This window comes from Ptychodera flava, chromosome 11, assembly GCF_041260155.1.
Source record: "Ptychodera flava strain L36383 chromosome 11, AS_Pfla_20210202, whole genome shotgun sequence".
Classification (NCBI taxonomy): Eukaryota; Metazoa; Hemichordata; class Enteropneusta; family Ptychoderidae; genus Ptychodera; species Ptychodera flava.
Window position 1 is genome coordinate 388,845 of NC_091938.1, and position 20,438 is coordinate 409,282.

Below are 20,438 nucleotides of genomic sequence, written 5' to 3' on the forward strand. Positions count from 1 at the left end.
AGATACTTTTTGATTTAGTCATCCCTCAATCATCTAGGCCAACTATGTCAGTTATTTCCTTGAAATGATGTCATCCCTGAATTCAGAAGTTACTCATGTACCGGTACTTCAACTAAAATTCCTCCAGTCACCCGACATGGTTTTTCCATTGAGTATTTTGTAACTGTGTTGATTAGAAAAAAACAGACCTTCCACCATTTGGTCTCTGACACTGCTTTTTACAACCTGATTTTTGACCCCCAACAAAACTGAGGATATTAACCAGTAGACAGCTTGATTTCACTCTGCTTTGGTACAGAACTTTGTTTCTCTTCCAATTTTAAGTGTTATTTTGTATATTGTTTCTTTTTATGAACATATGAAAGTATTTTTATACCAGACGATGATGTCATTGTATTTATAGCACTGTGGGCTTTGGACATCGGCAAGGAACATTGTTATTTTGACAACAAAGCTGGCCAGGTAACTTTGATTCCGCTACATGGAGCGCCATGTTCTATCAACGGCCAGACAATTTCTCAACCTACAGTACTTACACAAGGTATGTTACTGATAGCTTTCTAGATAAGTGTAATGCACAACATGCCAATTTACTTTTGATATGGGCATACTGAAGAACAATGGCCCCATTTTCCGTGTTGTATTAATCAGTGCATGTCAAAGGATGCCTTTCTTGATGATTACATACAAACATACTCCTTAGGTTAGTCTGATCCTAGTGTACCTTAGTTATGCCTTTGTTAGGAGAAAGTATTTGTAAAAATTCATACAGATCACAGTCACTGTAGAATTGATAAAGTTATACTTTGAATAAAAAACCAACCAACTGTCAGGATATTTACATTGCCAATGTGAACAACAAAAGTTTACTTTACTTAAAACAAAGAAGGTAAAGATTTTTGTGTGGGGTCTTCTTTTAGGCCATTTATGTTGATCTATTTAAACCAACATTTTTGATGATACATTGTTTCTTGGTACATGTTAGCATACTTGCTGTGGTCATTTGCAATTGGGCTGACAAATCAACGTTGCACATGGTTGAAAATTCAAAGAGGAATTGTTCATTGTGTGAATAAAAAGGAAGATTATACAAAACAATTGTTTTCTTATTTCTAAGTTCAAATAAGTCAATTGAAAACACGTGATTAATGATTCTTGTTCAAGTCTTCTAACAAATAATATGGATGTGTCTTTCCTGCAGGTTGTGTTGTATTGCTTGGTAAAACACATATGTTCAGATTCAACCATCCTGCAGAGGCAGCTCGACTTCGAATGCAGAGGAAATCCAAATCCATGACTGATTTAGCTGTTTCTACAGAAAATTTGCTGTCTGTATTTAACAGTCCTGGGTAAGATACATTTAGTAAAATTCTGTTTTTGTTCAAAAGCATTGAAATCTATCTGTGTTCATCTATAAGCAATTCTACAAATCTGACTTTGTTTTGAATTGTACTTTACAAAAGCTGTTCAGTATGTTGTCCTTATCTATCTACAAGACTGTGTTTCCTATGACTTGAGTATCTACAAGACTGTGTTTCCTATGACTTGAGTATCTACAAGACTGTGTTTCCTATGACTTGAGTATCTACAAGACTGTGACTTGAGTATCTACAAGACTGTGTTTAATATGACTTGAGTATCTACAAGACTGTGTTTCCTATGACTTGAGTATCTACAAGACTGTGTTTCCTATGACTTGAGTATCTACAAGACTGTGTTTCCTATGACTTGAGTATCTACAAGACTGTGTTTCCTATGACTTGAGTATCTACAAGACTGTGTTTCCTATGACTTGAGTATCTACAAGACTGTGTTTCCTATGACTTGAGTATCTACAAGACTGTGTTTCCTATGACTTGAGTATCTACAAGACTGTGTTTCCTATGACTTGAGTATCTACAAGACTGTGTTTCCTATGACTTGAGTATCTACAAGACTGTGTTTCCTATGACTTGAGTATCTACAAGACTGTGTTTCCTATGACTTGAGTATCTACAAGACTGTGTTTCCTTTGACTGAATGTTGTTTCTCTGTCACTTTACACTCTGTAAACAATGGCAAATTGATAGGTTACTTTTATGGTGTGAGAAAATATTAAAAAACTATTTCATTAAATTTCATTGGAGTTTGAAGTGTGCTTTGTCCAGCCGATAAAACATGTCAATAATCTATGTTGAGTTTTCAGTTTCTTGATATTACTTCATTAGGAAAATTTGTGGTTAGTAGAAGTTGAATATTAGGAATCCTGGCCAACAGACTGAAGTATTGTTTTTTTCTATATTCATTTGACCATTCCAGAATGGAACTTGAAAAGATGCAGAAAGAAGAATGGGAAAAACTTGAAGGAAAAAGGTAAGGATAGTCTTGAGAATAATGAAGTGTGCCATCTATGATACTTGACTCTTGAAAAGAAATTTCACTGCTGTTCTGCTTAGATACATTGTGGCATTATTGAATCCTATAGAATTATTTTACTTCTTATTCTAAATGGATGCTTACAGATTTTATGGCGGATTACCAGCATAACCGAAAAACTTTCCAAAATGCGTAGCTATCATTTCTTCAGTGAATTTCAGACTGTCATAGCGCCATCTATGGCAAACATTTTCAGCAAAAGAAGCAGGCTATTGTTTCAGGTTTTTCAATTTTGCCATTGAGGGCGCTATTTGCAATTAAGTATTAAAAACTGGTGCCCTGTAAACAGGAGACTGTGAATGACTGACACACGGGATCTGTTATTCTCTTAATTTCAATGTTATCTATACTTTATGCGGAGAGATGAGTGTTGATATTGAATTGAATTTGACACCTTTGAAGGCAAACATAAATATAGTACGTATAATATATTGTAATGCAATGCAATATACTACACCAGAATTAAGCAATAAAGCACACCCAGCGACGGTATACCACGAGATTGTGATCAGTTCACGACATATATGCACGAGCGATAGCAAGTGCATATATGAAGTGAACTGGTCAAAATCGAATGGTATACCGTCGCTGGGTGTGATTTATTGCTATTATATCATAACAGTATATTGAAATTCTGGCATGGAACATCAAAAACGAATTTTTGCTCAAGCTTAGAGCTCGTGCATATGCCAGCCGTAGTATATCACCAATATACCATGGTTCTTCTCGCATGTCGACCAATCAGATCACTGTATTTGTGCCATCAATATACCTGTATGATATAATACAATATAATATATCACAATACAATGCACTGCACTACACTTCACTACACTACACTACACTGCACTGCACTGCACTACACTGCACTGCACTACACTTCACTACACTACACTACACTACACTACACTGCACTGCACTGCACTGCACTGCACTGCACTGCACTACACTGCACTGCACTGCACTGCACTACACTACACTACACTACACTACACTGCACTGCACTGCACTGCACTGCACTGCACTACACTACACTACACTACACTACACTACACTACACTACACTACACTACTCTGCAGTACAATGTGCTGCACTGCACTGCACTGCACTGCACTACACTACACTACACTACACTACTCTGCAGTACAATGTGCTGGGCTGGACTGCACTGCACTGCTCTGCTCTACACTACACTACACTACACGACACGACACGACACGACATGACACGACACGACACGACACGACACTACACTACACTACACTACACTACACTACACTACTCTGCAGTACAATGTGCTGGGCTGGACTGCAGTGCACTGCAGTGCACTGCACTGCACTTCACTACACTACACTACACTACTCTGCAGTACAATGTGCCGGGCTGGACTGCAGTGCAATACAATACAATACAACACAAGACACTAGATTAGACTAGACTAAAATCCACTACACTACATTACAATACAACAAAAAGGATCAAAACTTCAATTAACGTATCTGTATGAATCATCGTGGGAACTTACATTATTAAGTCCAAAAGTTTGCATCAGTATAAATTTGAATTATGTTGTTGATTTTGCTTTCAAATGCCTGAAATTTCAGACGGCATATTGAGGAATTGGAAGAGAAACACAGACAGGCAGAAGAGGCAAGGCTTAAGGAACAAGAAATCAGAGAGGATGACCTGAAAAAACAAACTGAACGTCTTGAACAGCTAAGACATGTCAGTGAACAAGCCAAACATGAAGCTAAGCTTGAACAGAAAAAAATCATCAAAGAACAAGAAAGACTAAAACGGCAGAGTGCAGACTTCTTGAAACAAATGGAAGATTATCAAAAACAGATGGAAGACTATCTTGAAGAAAAAGAAAAGTTTGAAGAGGAGAAGATGCATGAAAAGGAAGAGATTGAAAAAGAGAGACAGAACTTTGAACAAGAACGAGAACAAGAGAGACAAAAGTTTGAGGAAGAAAAGAAAGAAATGAGAAAAAAAATTGAGTTAGAGATGGAGAGATTGGCAGAGATTGAAGCCAGACAGAGGGATGCATCAGATGAAGCAAAGAAAGCTATTCTGGAGGAAAAACTTCGACTTGAAGAAGAAAGAGAACAAGAAAAGATGAAGCTGGAAAATGAACTTAGACGATTAGAGATGCAAGAATTGAAAATGAAAGAAACTGCCAAAGAAGCTGAATTAGATATCACTAAAAAACTTGAAATACTTCAACAAGAGAGAGATAAAGAACTGGAAATGATTGAAGCTGAACGGAAAAGGTTGGAAGAATTACAACTTGAACAGGAAGCAGCTAAGTACATCGCATTGGACAGTGAAGTTAGCAGTATTCAAAGACTCAGAGATGAAAGTGAAAAATTACTACAAGCAAGAGAAGAAATTGAAAGACTTAAGCAAGAAAGGAACAATCAAATTCAAGAAATAGAGCAAGCTATCAAAATAAAAAAAGAAAAATTTGAATCAGAAATGCGACAACGTAGAGATGAACTTGAAAAAGACAGAATTGCTCTAGATGAGAAAGAAATTAAAATGAAACAAATTTTAGAATTGGGACAGTATGAAACTGATGAAGAGAGAGAGGAGATAGAAAAAGAAATGGCTTTGATAGAGAATGAAAAACAAATGTTAGATATCAGAGAAGAACAAATAAATGCAGAGGAAAATGAACATAGACGTGTCATTGAACAAGAGTTAAAGGAACTTGAAGAAAAAAAGATTGAAAATCAAGAACTTCTCGAGTCCAAACATAAACAACTGACAGAAATGGAAAGACAAAACCTTCTGTCCATTCAGAGAGAAATTTCTGAGAAAAATGTAAATCTTGAGGAACGGAAGAAAAAGATTGAAGAAGATGAGATGCTGTTAAGGGAATTAAAAGCAAAACATGAAAGTGCCATCAGTAAAGCCATGGAAGAGAAAAGAGTCTTAGAAAAGGAAAGATTACATCTTGTGGATTTAGAGAAACAGCAAGCAATGGAATCAGAAAAGGCCTTAGCAGATATCAACAGAAGAAAAAATATACTAGATGCAGAAACAGAGAAAGAGATCGAGAAAATTGAAGAAAAAAGAAAAGAATTAGCACAGCAACAAGAAGAGATGACAGCCAGTACCAAATTGAAGAAGAAGAAATTATCCAGAAAAGCAGCGTCTGTTTCAACTATAGGAGATCTGGAAGCCTTGGCTACAGCTGTGGAAGATAAAGACCTGGAAGTTAAGAAACACTTGCAACAAGAAGAAGAGAAAAAATTAGAGGAACGACTTAAAGTAAGTCATTACTGTGAACTTTTGAATCTTAAAAATATGTACTGGAAATACTTTGTATAGATTTGACTGATGTGTGACGTTGATTGTACTGGATTTGTAACTTTTGTTTCAGTAATCTCAAACCATTATCAAACTGTATACAGAAGATTCTTCTAGGTTCTATCCTTTTACTTAAGTCACAGGTTATTTGATGCATTTGATCAATACCAATTACTCTGTAATGTCATTGTTCACAGTCTGTCAAAGAATTAGAAGAACAAACTAAAAGAGCAGAACAGGAACTCTACAAAAAGAGGAAAGAATTCGAAATGCAGCGAATCAAAGAAATTGAGAGAATTAAAATGGAAAAATACAAATTACAAGAAATGGAGGACCAAGAAAGGTAAAAATGATGAATCAAATATTGTGTTGTGCTGAGGTGGATGACTGTCATTGCGTCTGCTGATATAAACAGAGTCGGTATCACAAGACATGATGGCTGACTTTAAGATCATATGATGTGATATTGAACCTTTTGTTATCTTGTGACATCATTTTATAAACTCCTTATTAATTGACTTACCTTCTCTGTATCATAAATGATATTGCTGTACCCTGTATCACATGACTTCATATTGCCCTACCCTGTATCACATGACATGATATTGCCCTACCCTGTATCACATGACATCATATTGACTCATTCCATGTCACACAACATTATATTGGTGCAATGTTTTTATGTCAACACATAATATTCTGACACACTTATTTCTTTCAAACTTGTCAAGGAGAGTGAAGAGCATCATACCTTTTTGTGACTTCAAGACAACACAATGTGGCTATCAGCCTATTTTATCATGATTCAGCCATGTTGAAATGTGTATTTTGCAGATTAGTTTGAAATTCATTGGCAATGTTATTTTAATGAGATAGGGAAATTAAGTCTATTCATCAACAGTTAATTCATATAATCACATCATAATTTAGCAAACTGGTTGTGAGACCAGCAATCCTTCACACCCCCCACCCCCAATTCTTTAATGTAAAGGTCCAACTTTTGCCTTAGAAAACTATAGGATTGTTCTACATTTAGATATGGTATGAGCTAGATGTAGTGATGAATGAGCTGATTATAGTGATTCGTATTTTTAGGGTCAAGGAACTTGTAGAAGAAGAAGTGAAGAAAAGGTTGTTTGAAGAAAAAGTTCAGAGAGAAAAACAACTTTTACTTGAAAGAGAGAAAGAACAACTTGAGAGAGAAAGAGAAATTCAACAATTGAAGAGATCTCATGAAAGAGAATTGGAACAATTGAAAAGGAAATTTTCATCAGGGTAAGTTTCATACAGTACTGGTTTTGTGTTGTATTCTTGTATTGGAATTATCAATGTAAATATTGTATTCTTGTATTGGAATTATCAATGTAAATATTGTATTCTTGTATTGCAATTATCAATGTAAACACTTTATTCTGGCTTTAGAATTATCTAAACAAATATTGTATTTTTGTATTGGAATTATCTGTACAAATATTGTACTCTTGTAGTGGAATTATCAGTGTAAATATTGAATTTGTGCTTTGGAATTATCTGTGCAAATATTTCGTTCTTGTATTGCAATTATCTTCACAAATATTGGAATTTCGTGCTTATTATCATAAATATGAGTGTTAATATTGCATTGTTTATGCACAATTACACTTCATACAAATATTGCTATTATGTGCAGTAATGTAATAAATACTGCACTGATATTCCAATTGTTGACTGCACTGATATTCCAATTGTTCACATCACAAATTAAAAATGCTAATATTGTAATTTTTAACAGAAAAGATGTTACATATGCTTAGATTTTGTTATATGGTGTGAACACATGTCAACAACATTGCTTTTTAATGATAACGATTAATGTTTGATCAATTCATGGACATTTCAGATGACATCTGTCATTTTACATAGTTTATGGAATTTGCTGTTTTGTCACCAATGAGTTTCAATGTTGTTCTATTTTCAGACAAGCCACTGGCAGCAAATCCAACCCTTATGCCAGCCTAAAGGTATGTTACACGGCACACTTGGATTATTTGCCCCGTTCTACGAAAAAAAGATGTTGTAAATATGTGAGATGACGATGATGAGAATTCACTATATCTTTCATAGTCTAACGTTGTTTGCCAAAAGTTGGTACTTAGATCAGTATTTGAATTCATGTTTACACGGGAGTTTAAGGTAATTTCCGCCTTGAAAGTTCAAGATCTCAATTTTTGCTGATATCTTTTCTTAAGAAACATTCAACTATATTGTCTTTCAAAATTGGTAATGAAAAGGGTTCACTGTGCAAATTGTGATATTAGAGAAACATTACTGAGAACTTACTGATATTTGAGATTCAAAATGGCCACCATCTCTGTGTTTATACTATGTGGAAAAATTTAATTTTTGATTTTCACAAAAATATGATGATAAAACTTTAAATTAACCCATACAAGTTGCAGATCAGAAAAGTATTGTGAGAATATGAGTCTAAATGTATTTCCCCCAAGTTGAAGGCGCAGTATACCTTAATATGGTCATAAGAAATGCGTTATATTCATTCTTGTTCAATGTAGATCATAATGTCAAAGTCGATAACCATAGTTTATTTGATGTTTCACTAGAATTTCCAGAACTGAAGCCATTATTGATCAAATACATAATACAAATATTTTTCTGCAATAGCTTCACACAGTTTGTAATGTTAATCTGTGTAAGCCATCAAGAATATTTCTTCTTTGTTCTATGATAGAACCGAGATGGCTTGCCAGATACTTCACCAGTGAGGAAAGTCCATAGTGAGGTAAAGAAATAGTAACATGTTTTTTCTACCACTATCTCCTTGACTATATCTGTGTAATTGTCTCCGGGTCTGTCTGAGTTTACTCACTGTCTTTGTATCTTTGTGTCCTGTTATTTGTCTTTCTAACTGCCTATCTATCAACTGAGCTATCAGTTTACATCTGTTTTATGTGTGTGATGTCTTTCCTCTTTCACTGTCCATGATGTCTGTCTGTACATGTTTGTCCATCAGTGTGTCGAGGAAAAGCCCTGGCTTTTGGGAGAACTTCCTAATCTTATCTTTCACAGAGGGTCTTTCTGTCTCTTGTTCTCTATTCCTGTCTTCTGTCTGTTTCTGTTTCTTTTGAAAACACCGGTGATATTTCTGTCCACCAAAATCTGTCCACCAAAGTCTTTCTGCCTAAACCTGTCCAGCTTAACATATCCTTTGTTCATACTTCAGTGTTTTGATGAAATCAAGCGTTGAGCTGAATTCAAGTTACAGATCATAATTATGATTTCATTTCAGGCCAACATTCACAGCAGACCTCTGACGGAGCATACACGTCCTGTTGAAAATCCTATCATTATTAACATACCTAAATACATGTTACGAGGACATGGACGGGATGCTCATCATGTATTTGAAGTCAAGGTAATTAATCAGAATTCAGCCATGTGCAAGGTTTCATGTGCAAATTATGAAGAATTTATAGATTTCTGAATAGACCGAGTTCTATTTGTGCTCTCTTTCTCCAGGTCATATTGACAGTATCTGAGAATAAGATTTGAAAAGTAGCAGCTTTATGATGATGCTGAATATAAGTTTTACCAGTAGCAGTACTAGTAGTGATACTGTGATGCTGGACAAATAGCAGCAACTAAATGGTGCTATATTTTTGTCACAACAGGTTGCAGTACTTGGCAACAACTGGGTAGTCTATCGACGGTACAGACAGTTCCGGGAATTACATGAGAATATGAAACAGAATTATCCAGAGGTATGAAATTACTTCTAACTTTTCAATCTATAACTATTCTAACTAAATTACTTCTAATTATTGTTAATTACAGTTGAGGTTTGATTTTGATTCTGTGCCAGAAAAATGGAAAAAAACAATCAGTAACTGAAATAACAAAGAAGCTCATTGGGTTATTGTTTGTATGAGTTTAATCTTCTTTTGTACAAACTTTGTGTCATTTTCTCTATCTTATTTACCTTTCTCCAGATTGGTGCCCTTGAGTTTCCTCCAAAAAGACTGTTTGGAAATAAATCAGATAAAGTGGTTTCCAAGAGAAGAGGTCACTTAGAGGTAAACTTTGAGATTTCACAATTCCATCATCATGGCTCTTAAATATAATCTGTTAAATTTGTGTTTTGTATTCCCATCACAGCCAATAACAGACATGTTTTGAAATGTCTGGTCAGAGGCATTGTGGCTGAGTGTGTTACAAATAATCATTGACTGCTAAGGTGGTACTTTTGATGGAAGGTCATTCGTTGGCATGACAACTGGTGACTATGTTATCACTTTTGTTGTATTGGAACTGTTTTTGCTGTGATTTCTGATGTGCTCATCAGTATAAAACAAACATCATAGCAGCTGGAATTTCTACCGTGAAAAGTTTGGAAAAATCAGTAGAAATGACCATAATCTGACGAAGTACATCCACAAGGCAAATTTTAAGTCTTTTTCTGACACTTAATTGCATCTAGATGTTATATGGAGCCTGCATAGTTGTCATGACATCAATATTTTCACAGACTATAATGAAAGTAATGTAGACAATAACAACACAGACTGTACATTTCAATGTAATACACAAATATTCTGAAACAATTCCCTGTTGGTTACTTTGTCTCTCTATGTGTGTACAATTACGTTTGATTCTGTTAGTGTTGCAACTTGCCTTAGATCTTCAAGTGTTACATGTAGCTGAAGCTCACAGGAATGACAAGACAGTGTCAGTGTCTGTCCTGGGTGTAGACAGATTGAACGACATGACAGTGTCTGTGCAGCAGAGATTTAGTTAATTTTTGTTCTTGAAAAATGGCATAGCTTTGTCTGAAGTGAATTTCTAGGTCTATGTGTTATCTACTAAATTGCATATAACTTCACTGGAGTTGTTTGAAAATGAAACCAATGTCTGGCATTTGCAATATGATCCTGGTTTCTTATACCAGTCATCTTGAGATGATTGACAGTGTATGGATGTAACTGTGGAAAAAGTTCTAAAGTTTATATGCCAATTGTTTAAGAAAAATTCACTATTTTGCAATAACAAATAACAAATTCTTGCTGTCAATTGAACTTTTGATCTCAACAAGCTAGATTTTAGTCACTGAAATTTCCTGTTGCTGCACTACAGTCATTGTCAGCAGAATAACCTGATCTCAGTGTCTTGACCTCTCAGACTTTGGTAATTTATACCTTTCACTGTCTCTATTAAGGGATGGCTGGTTAACACAGATATATATCGCCGCCTTGATTGGGATCCTGATACTTCTAAAGGGGTGTCAAGGAGGCGATATATATGTCCGTGTTAACCAGCCATCTCTAAATAGAGACAGTGGAAGGTATAAATTACCAAAAGTCTATGACCCGATTTTGATGTCAAGTGTCCGAAAGGTCATGATATTGAGATTGGGTTAGTCTGCTGACAAAGATTTTAGTGCTGCAACTGTAAATTTCAGTGACTAAAATCTAGCGTGTTGAGATCAAAAGTTCAATTGACAGTAATCAGCTACCAACACAGATGAATTTTCTTGCAAAAAAACAAATGCTTGGTTTGTATATGTGTTATAATGTATATTTTCCTAACATACATAGATATCTGAGCTTGACAAATACATGACTTTATAATAGTGTGTTACCAACTGTCTTCAGCTTGTGTTGACATTTTGTACATCACTCGTATTGTCCTTATCTGAACAACTAAAAATAATAGTAATAACAATAATAATTATTATTATTACTACTACTACTAATAATTATATTGGGTTCTTATATAGCGCGCTTATCCACAAGTACATGTGCTCAAGGCGCTTTACAATTATTATTACCCCTGGTCACTGGACCTAATATGATACCACTCAACTCCCTGGGGAGCAAACTACAGCTCACATGTGCAGCCAATAAGCGCAGCAGAGCTAAACACACACATTACAACCATTGTCCTACCAGGTACCCATCACTCCTGGGTGGGGAGAAGCAATGAGGAATAAAGTGCCTTGCTCAAGGACACAACACCATGGCCATGCCGGGGCTCGAACTCACCATCCTGTGATTGTGAGTGCACTGTAGCAGATAATACCATACAGTACCCTGCCGATTTCTGTGACTTGGCTTTTTAATGTGATTCAGTTAAGTTATTTAATTAGTCCCTACGGACACCGTCCGTGGGACTTACAGGTTTGATCATGTCCGTCCGTCCGTTCACACAGATATCTCAGAGATGCCTGGATTGATTTCATTCAAACTTGGTACAAGCATTACTTCATATGTCATACACATGCACGTCAATTTGTTTTGTGATACAATCCAATATGGCCACCGTGCGGCCATTTTGTTATGATTTTTTCATGTACGGAGCCATAACCCAGGCACATCTCAACTGATTTTATTCAAAGTTGGTACAAGGACATTGACCGATATCATACATATGCACGTCAATTTGTTTCACGATATGATCCAATATGGCCGCATGGTGGCCATTTTGTTACAAGTTTTTCATGTCCTTCGCCATAACTCAGGCATGTCTCAACCGATTTTATTCAAAGTTGGTACAAGGACATTGACCTATGTAATGCATATCCACATGGATTTGTTTTGTGATACGATCCAATATGGCTGCCGGGCGGCCATTTTGTTTCGATTTTTTCATGTACAGAGCCATAACTCAGGCACATCTCAACCAACTTTATTCAAAGTCGGTACAAGGACATTGACCTATATCATACATATGCACATCAATTTGTTTCACGATATGATCCAATATGGCCGCATGGCGGCCATTTTGTTACAATTTTTTCATGTCCTTAGCCATAACTCAGACATGTATCATCGGATTTTATTCAAAGTTGGTACAAGGACATTGACCTATGTCATAAATATGCATGTCAATTGGTTTCACAATCCGATGCAATATGGCTGCCTTGTGGCCATTTTGTTATGATTTTGTCATGTCCTGAACCATAATTTGGATATTTATGAACTTATTTTTTTTCAAAGTTGGTACAAGGACATTTAACTATCATGTAATAAATATGCATGTCTATTGGTTTCACAGTCCAATGCAATATAATGGCTGCCTGGTTGCCATTTTGTTACCATTTTTTCATGTACAGAGCTATAACTCAGACATATTTCCACCAGTATCATTCAAAGTTGGCACCAGGACATTGACCCTATTTCATACATATGCTCGTCAATTTGTTTAACGGCATTTAGCAGTATCATGTCAATTATTGAATTTTCGTAATTAGTCTGATATGTCAAGAAATACTGCATCAAATTTCATGAAACTTGGTACAGATGTTAAGCTCACATTGCTTTAACAGTGAAAAAGACATTTATCAATGTCAAGTTATTAATTTTTAATTGCATATGTAATGAACTTTCCTAATTAGAGTGATATATCCACAAATACTGCATTAAATTTGATGAAACTTGGTACAGATTTTGATCTCATAGTGTTTTAAATACAAATCAATGACACTTAGTGGTATTATTTATATATATAAATTAATTGCTAGTTTGCATTTACATAATGGATTTTTGTTTTTAGGGTGAATGTCCAAAGTACTGCATCAAACTTTATGAAATATGGTACCGGTGATAATCTGTCAGTGTTAGGATAGGATGCAAAAATGTTTGGCAGCATCCTGTCGATTAACTACTAATTGATTCATTTTAATGACTTTTTGTAATTAGTATGGCGGCTTACTTATTGGTTTTTGGCCACTAAGCCCCGTCTGTATCGCAGTATTTTTAATCACAGACCTAATTAATGAAGAAGACTCTTTCCTCTCAGAGGACTTGTAATTAAAGTACCCATTAACAAGTGGGGACTGTGTCATTGTCAATGACTTGTTAATTAATAGTTATGTTCAAGGTTGATTGTTGGTGTAAATAGACTGTACAGCAAAGGTCTTAGAGTTTTAAGTCCTGAAACTTTCATAGATACAAAAATTTTTCTAATCTTGATTTACATTCTAGGCTTGACATCATCAATATTATCATTCATAGTCAACTGGTCAGCCAGATGCAGTGTGTCGGAACAAAAGCCACCGTGATCAGTGCTAATTACAATACATGACAAGATCTTTTCTTTTCTGTCAGATCGATAGACCATGGACACAAAGCATGTAATCATTAGGGTCAATTGGAGTCAAGCTATATTGTGTGCTGATTTCAGTTTTTGAATACCTGTTTTAATTGCTCATAATGGAGAATGTGTTTTCATTTTCTCTCACAGAACTACCTGAAGAGTTTTATTCATGTTTGTCTACGTCTTCCGAAATGTCCCCTGTCTCCCGGAGAAGGCAGAATTCTCTCTAAACATACGCTGTGCGAGTTTGCTCCATTCTTCAGGAAGGGTGCCTTTGAAACAACAAGGTATGGGACATCATGAATGTCCCTCAAAAGTAAAGCTGCAGACCCTCCTATGATAAATGGTAGTGTCATATGGAGTTCAAGTTTCTACTATTAAAGTAACAATGATAAGAGAACTGCAGATGTCATCAATGGTCTGGCAAGAAGACATTATGTCCTCTGTTGATATCTGTAAATTAAGTTCAACAAAAGACGATGGATTTTTGTTCTTCTTCAACTGTTCTGTTCTAAGTTTTTACATTATTTATTTTTGTCTTTCTTAATGCTTTAGCAAGATTACCATATCACTATCTGTTTCATCAATCACCTTACTTTACGTTCTGACATTTGAAGAGAATTAAAATAATGACCATACCTTCTGCAGCAAATGAATGAGTCCAGGTCACCCCTTGTTTAAAGTAGTATGACTTATTTGTGAATTGAAAACAGCAATGTATGGACTATTCCATTTGAGCAGGAGGGTAAAGGACATGGTCAATGCAAGCTTTTGTTTGTAGATTGCTATGAAGGTGGTAAAAATAGAAGATTTTTACCAATTTTCAGATCATACCCACAACACTCTACCAACGCAGTTGTGAGCCTATTAGCTAACTTTCAATTTGTCTGCAAGATGGAAGGATAATAGTACAAGTGTATTACCATGAGAAAGATCATTATTTGAGGTCACCTTGATATTGCTATTGGCAGCAACTATCTACTTCATAGATTTGTTCAATTCTGTAAATATCTACCTTCTGATCAAATCAGTGACTACCATTAGTATATTTCATCATTATCGTCTCTTCATAAAAACTATTTATTGTAACCATCAATCAACAGAAAGGCGTACATTCCAAAGTTTTTTCTTGTATTATGTCGGGAGTTCATCTCCTATTCAGATAAATGACATTGGTCACTGAAATGGTAAATTTAATAAATTTTAAATTAGAACCAAAGACAGAGTATGTTGTTAGCAGCCAAATATTGTATGCCCAACAATGCCAAAGTTAATTTCAGACCTAGTCATCTTGAAGATATTTCCACTTTATAGCATGTACAGCTAAAATTAAATATAAATTTTTATACCTTGAGAATATCGTAAGAGGTGCGATGGAAGATAAAAATGGTGTTGTACATTAATTAAAGCTTTGCACCTTATTTTTATCATATTTTTGATAGCTGAAGTAAATTATCTTTAGTAAATGGTCAGGTCAGGGAGTGTATCCTAGTTTAATTTGATGATGTGGATAGGGTGTCAGCATAGAGTGATGTTCACATTGTCAGATCTTTGTTTTCAGTGTGTTGTCTGTCAGTGTTCTCTACTGAGTGGATAGGTTTTATAGATGAATTCAATTGAATCATAGTCCAAATGCTAGATTTCATTTTGCATGCTGTGGTAATTAAAAATGGACTGATTGATTGTCTTATATTAGAAGACTTGGGAAAGTAAATGATGAGTTTTATATCCATCACAGTTGTGTTGTCTATGTACTTGCAAATTTTCCTTTGGTCATATTCTGGGGCAATACTACAAAGGATTTTTCAGAAGGTAAGATGGTATGAAAGATTTTGATATTTAAATATAAGTATACTATCTTGTCTGTGTCGTAGGCCAGACGGTTATCCATTGTGTGGATGACCTTTATGCTGTATATTGGACTAAAGATGAAATGGAAAAAATGGAAAATAAATGCATAGTTTGGTTTATACAAATACAAAATATTTTATTTGACAGGTTTTTTTTGAGTTTTCTGCATATTCTTGTAAGAGCTACTTTCCATTGTGAATGGTCTGCTAGGGGGTTACGCCTTTGTAAACTTTAACCGACACTAAAATTTCTTTGTTGTTAATATAAAGCTACAAGAATCTTCAAGGATTTGTAATTTAACTTCAACTTTGAGACCTTGATATACATGTGATGTGTGGTTAAAATTACTTTGTATGGTTTCAGATCACAATGTTGGCATATCTTTGCCATAGTCTTTCAGAGTATTTGCTTCTTATCATTCATTTTAATGTAATTTTTACACAAAACAATGTTTTCTGGATTTAGAATTTTCTTATCCATCATCACATAGAGCATTCATACACAAAAATACACAAATACATCTTTCTTTATTGTATCATTGACTGCCTGTGTAGCATTACTCTACACACTCTATGTTGGTTTTATGTTAAATTTCATTCTACAAAAGTTGACAAGGTACACAGCAATGCTCTGCAAAGAGTATTATTGTATGTGGCTTTTATTGTAAACATTTTATGTGAATAGTGTTTCCTGCTGGCTTCAGAAATCAGTGTAATTTTTGGCAAAAGGCAAGTCCAGTTACTTTTTACCGTTTGTTAGCAGTCTATAGGTTTGATTTCATTTCCTTCAAGGGATGGTACCTGTAACGTTAGGTATTTTCACTGTCATGGTTTTCCTTCAGCAAAAACATCAAATGAACTGCCAAATGGTGTAACAGTATCATGAACTTATGAAGTATGCAAGTGTACAAATATGAAATCAGTATACAGAATGAATTCAGTTTTAAATTTTCATTAAAATGTACTTCTAACTACAATGGTCACTGATGTTGACAAACTGAATTGAGAATGTTAATTTGTCAGGTGTTACTAAATGGAATTAAATACAAAATACAATAATGATTCAAAGTTACAGCTACTCTCCCTTGATAAGTATGTCTTTAAAAGGATAATTTCAAGAAGAGGAAAGTTCTTTGTTTAACAAAATGCTTTTCAGTTGGAAGATTTTATATGTATAGAATTGCCTTATAAAAATATGTGGACGCAATTTGAGCTTTTATTTATGAGAAGTCACAAATAAAAAATACCGTCAATGACGCTGTACCTTCTCTAATGTGTGGCCAGGTCAGGTAATTGGTTGTTGGCATGGAGTTATTGGTAAATAGTTGATGATGTAGGGGCATGAGGTGAGATATGGACCCAAAGAACCCAAAAGATGATTAAATACATCAATCAAAAAAAATTCTAAGCTACAGTATAAACTGCCTAAAGATAGTTCAGTGTGGAAAAATAATTCAGAAATAAGAATTAACAGTCCAAAATAGTAATGACGCACTTCCCTACTGACCTGAGTGCATGTGAAATACACAACCTGGCATCTGTAAATTAAATGTATACCAAGTGATCATTTTAAGTCACTTTTAACTGTTTTTAAGGGATATTCCAAAGAGTCCTGTGGAAATGATGAAAAACGCTTATCTGGTCTTGTGTTTGTAAAACCTCATGGCTGATAATTGTCATAGTATTCAAAAGAAATTGAAAGTGAAGAAATTACTGTTTTTAATAGGCATATTTTCCTTGAAATACAGGACCGTGTAAAGAATATATGCTAAAAGTGTTTAAGAGTAAATTTCTTTTCAAAAATTAATTTAATCTGAGACCAAAGGATTTTTATTCTTTGAGTTTACAACTTCAAACATTGCAATTTGTTCAATCATCTTGTGCAGTGCAAAATTTATAAAATGACTGAAAAATAAAAAAAATTAGCAGAATTACAGTCTTTGTGATGTAAAATCATGGGTTGACATCACGATAATTGTTAATCTGTTCGAAGTACTTTCTATAATTTAAAAAAGAAAAGTTCATGCAGAAACGGTCACATATATTGTCAGCAATGTAGTGTTAATTTTGACTTTACATCAAAATATGCCTTTGCTGGATACCAAATATGTAGGGCGAAATATAAAATCTGTTCGAAGTACTTTCTATAATTTAAAAAAGAAAAGTTCATGCAGAAACGGTCACATATATTGTCAGCAATGTAGTGTTAATTTGACTTTACATCAAAATATGCCTTTGCTGGATACCAAATATATAGGGCGAATATAAATCAGCCATGTTCAGCAAAATCCACACAACAGTCACTGATGATCTTTTCTAATTTGATTTGATTTGCTTATGTTATCCTTGTATGACAGTCAGTACAATATGGAACTTGAACAAAACACAGTGAATAAGTATGCTGTAAATGAAATGGTGTGGCTGCATCCACATGCAGCAATAGGAGTGCCTTTGTCTCTCACCCCTCATTTCCAACCTGTCCCATCCCTGAAAAAATAGTTTGGTCTTATATTTATAATGTTAATAATTTCTGTATTTGTTAAAATGTGCGCATCTCAAAAACTTTTGATCATAAACATTTTCATTGTTTTTTATACCTGACCAGTCAGTTAACCTGTTTATTTTGAATATTTGCGCATTTTTCTCATTATTTGACATTTTCAGAATAGCTTCTTATTCAATTTGTCATTTTCTAAAAGTTAAAATGCTCCTTTGTGTGGTCAAGCTTTCCACAAGCATCAAATGTGGTACTTCATATAGGAGGTCTGCCTCTAGAGGGCGGGCATCATGAATAGTGTTTGTTAGTTATTTCCTCCACATAAACTTCTGATTGTACTGTAAACATTGAACATGGCCGACGTCCCATTTTCCTGTCTAAAACTTTCACTCATTTTCGTTCATATGACTCTGAAACTCAAGGAAACGATTGGGAAGAAAGAGTTATCTTGAAATATTGAGGTACTCGCCAATATTTTGCAAAATTAAATGAGAAAAAATGCAAGGAAAATGCCGACAGGCTTACACAACGACCGTTTTCAGACTCAGAGGCATATGATCATCTGCAGATTATGCAACAGGCCCATATCACGTGAGGCCATGAGGGGATATCCACGCAACTCAGTACCAAACACTAGCGCACACAGGGTGAGCAAACACAAAGTGAGTACCCCTAACATCAGCTCAGTAGTCTGTAATAGATCGTAGTCAACTAAGAACCTTGGAGAAAGGCTTACATGTAACACTGTGGCTATGCCACTAAGTCCCTTTTGATTTTTGTCACAGCTCAAAATCGTTCTCCTACACCTCAACCTGAACCATGAACACCCCCACCAGTTTATGATATGACCCATCACAATGGCATAATGTCATCGGATCTTGACAGACGGAAGTATTGACAGACGGAAGTAGTTGACACCAGCATACTGGTTTTCAACTCTAATACCTTCTCTGTCTATAAATAGACACGAGAAGGTAAAAATGTAGGTGCCTGGCAAAATGTTTTGTTCTGTTAATTATTCAGATATTGATATTGTCAATTTCCATCGTTTGTATCTAATTCTAATAGCTTACAAAAATTGGTGACTGGCAGGTACCAGGAAATGTTCAAGGAAGTTCTTCAGCTAAATTATGGATGAGATCAGCCCTCTACATTTCACAATGGCATAGCTTGTGTCGGCCCTACACACCCTAACAATCCCCATGAGTTTTTGTGTACTGGTCTTGGCTGTTAACTTTCCGTCGCATAGAACAGCATCTTGCCATACCATACTGGAAGGAGGCCAAACCCAGTGTGTCATGTGATGTGATATTCTCATTGAAGTTGTGTTGAAATATGGCAAAGTGACAAATGTCTATTTAAATGACTATACGGGTCAAAAAAGTTAAATCATAAAAATATGCTGTGACCAATAGCTTTAATGTTCAATTATGGTTACCAGTTTGACCGACAAAGCATGTCAAAAGATTGCTCTCAAAGTTTGTGAATACCAAATCCGTGAAGATAATATTGAACTTTTACAAACCAATCTGTCAGCTATTCTTTCTTGCATTACACCCCATACATAGTCATAAAAATAGTCATAGCTTAGAGACAAGCAACAAATTTATGCTTTGGGAGGGGCAATATCATCCAAAAGAACATGTTTACACCAGTATGGTTACAGTTTTTGTGTCTAATTATTGTATCTTTGGTAATTTCATAAGACCTAACCTTTGCGTGAAATGGACTTGCTATGTACACTTTATGCCAATGCAAACACTCTATTGTCTTACATTTTGATTAAGGGCTGCTTCTTTATAGATGTGAGCTTGCTGCAGCTCTGTATCAATTTTGTGATGTCTAGCTGCAACTGTGTATCAATTGTATGTTAGCTTGCTGCAGCTCTGTATCAATTGTGTGATGTCTAGCTGCAACTGTGTATCAATTGTATGTTAGCTTGCTGCAACTCTGGATCAATTGTGTGTTGTCTAGCTGCAACTGTGTATCAATTGTATGTTAGCTTGCTGCAACTCTGTATCAATTGTGTGATGTCTAGCTGCAACTGTGTATCAATTGTATGTTAGCTTGCTGCAACTCTGTATTAAGGTAGTATGCGCCTCAAAAGTGAAAGATTTAAACTTTTGCTCAAACTTTCCTCAAGAATCTTTCAACCATACTCTTTCAAAATCAAGATTAAAAATCGGGGGTCACCATGCAAATTTTGGTACTAGCAAAACAAGTAAGATTTACTGATATTCAAAATTCAAAATGGCTGCCATCCCTGTGTTAA

The 20,438-nt window shown here is 35.1% G+C and overlaps 1 protein-coding gene across 2 annotated transcripts in view; it reads left to right on the forward strand.

The window, feature by feature from the left end:
• LOC139143201 (kinesin-like protein KIF16B) overlaps nt 1-16,937 on the forward strand; it is a 54,947-nt gene extending 38,010 nt beyond the window's left edge. For both annotated transcript variants that reach the window (XM_070713340.1, XM_070713341.1), the window contains 12 exons: nt 404-541; nt 1,202-1,349; nt 2,299-2,352; nt 4,021-5,692; nt 5,929-6,074; nt 6,827-7,006; nt 7,689-7,731; nt 8,460-8,510; nt 9,018-9,143; nt 9,400-9,489; nt 9,718-9,801; nt 13,967-16,937. In XM_070713340.1, the coding sequence (XP_070569441.1) occupies nt 404-541; nt 1,202-1,349; nt 2,299-2,352; nt 4,021-5,692; nt 5,929-6,074; nt 6,827-7,006; nt 7,689-7,731; nt 8,460-8,510; nt 9,018-9,143; nt 9,400-9,489; nt 9,718-9,801; nt 13,967-14,122 (2,888 nt within the window). In that variant the 3' untranslated portion in view covers nt 14,123-16,937. The remainder of the gene's footprint in view (nt 1-403; nt 542-1,201; nt 1,350-2,298; nt 2,353-4,020; nt 5,693-5,928; nt 6,075-6,826; nt 7,007-7,688; nt 7,732-8,459; nt 8,511-9,017; nt 9,144-9,399; nt 9,490-9,717; nt 9,802-13,966) is intronic.
• Nucleotides 16,938-20,438: the final 3,501 nt, after the last annotated feature.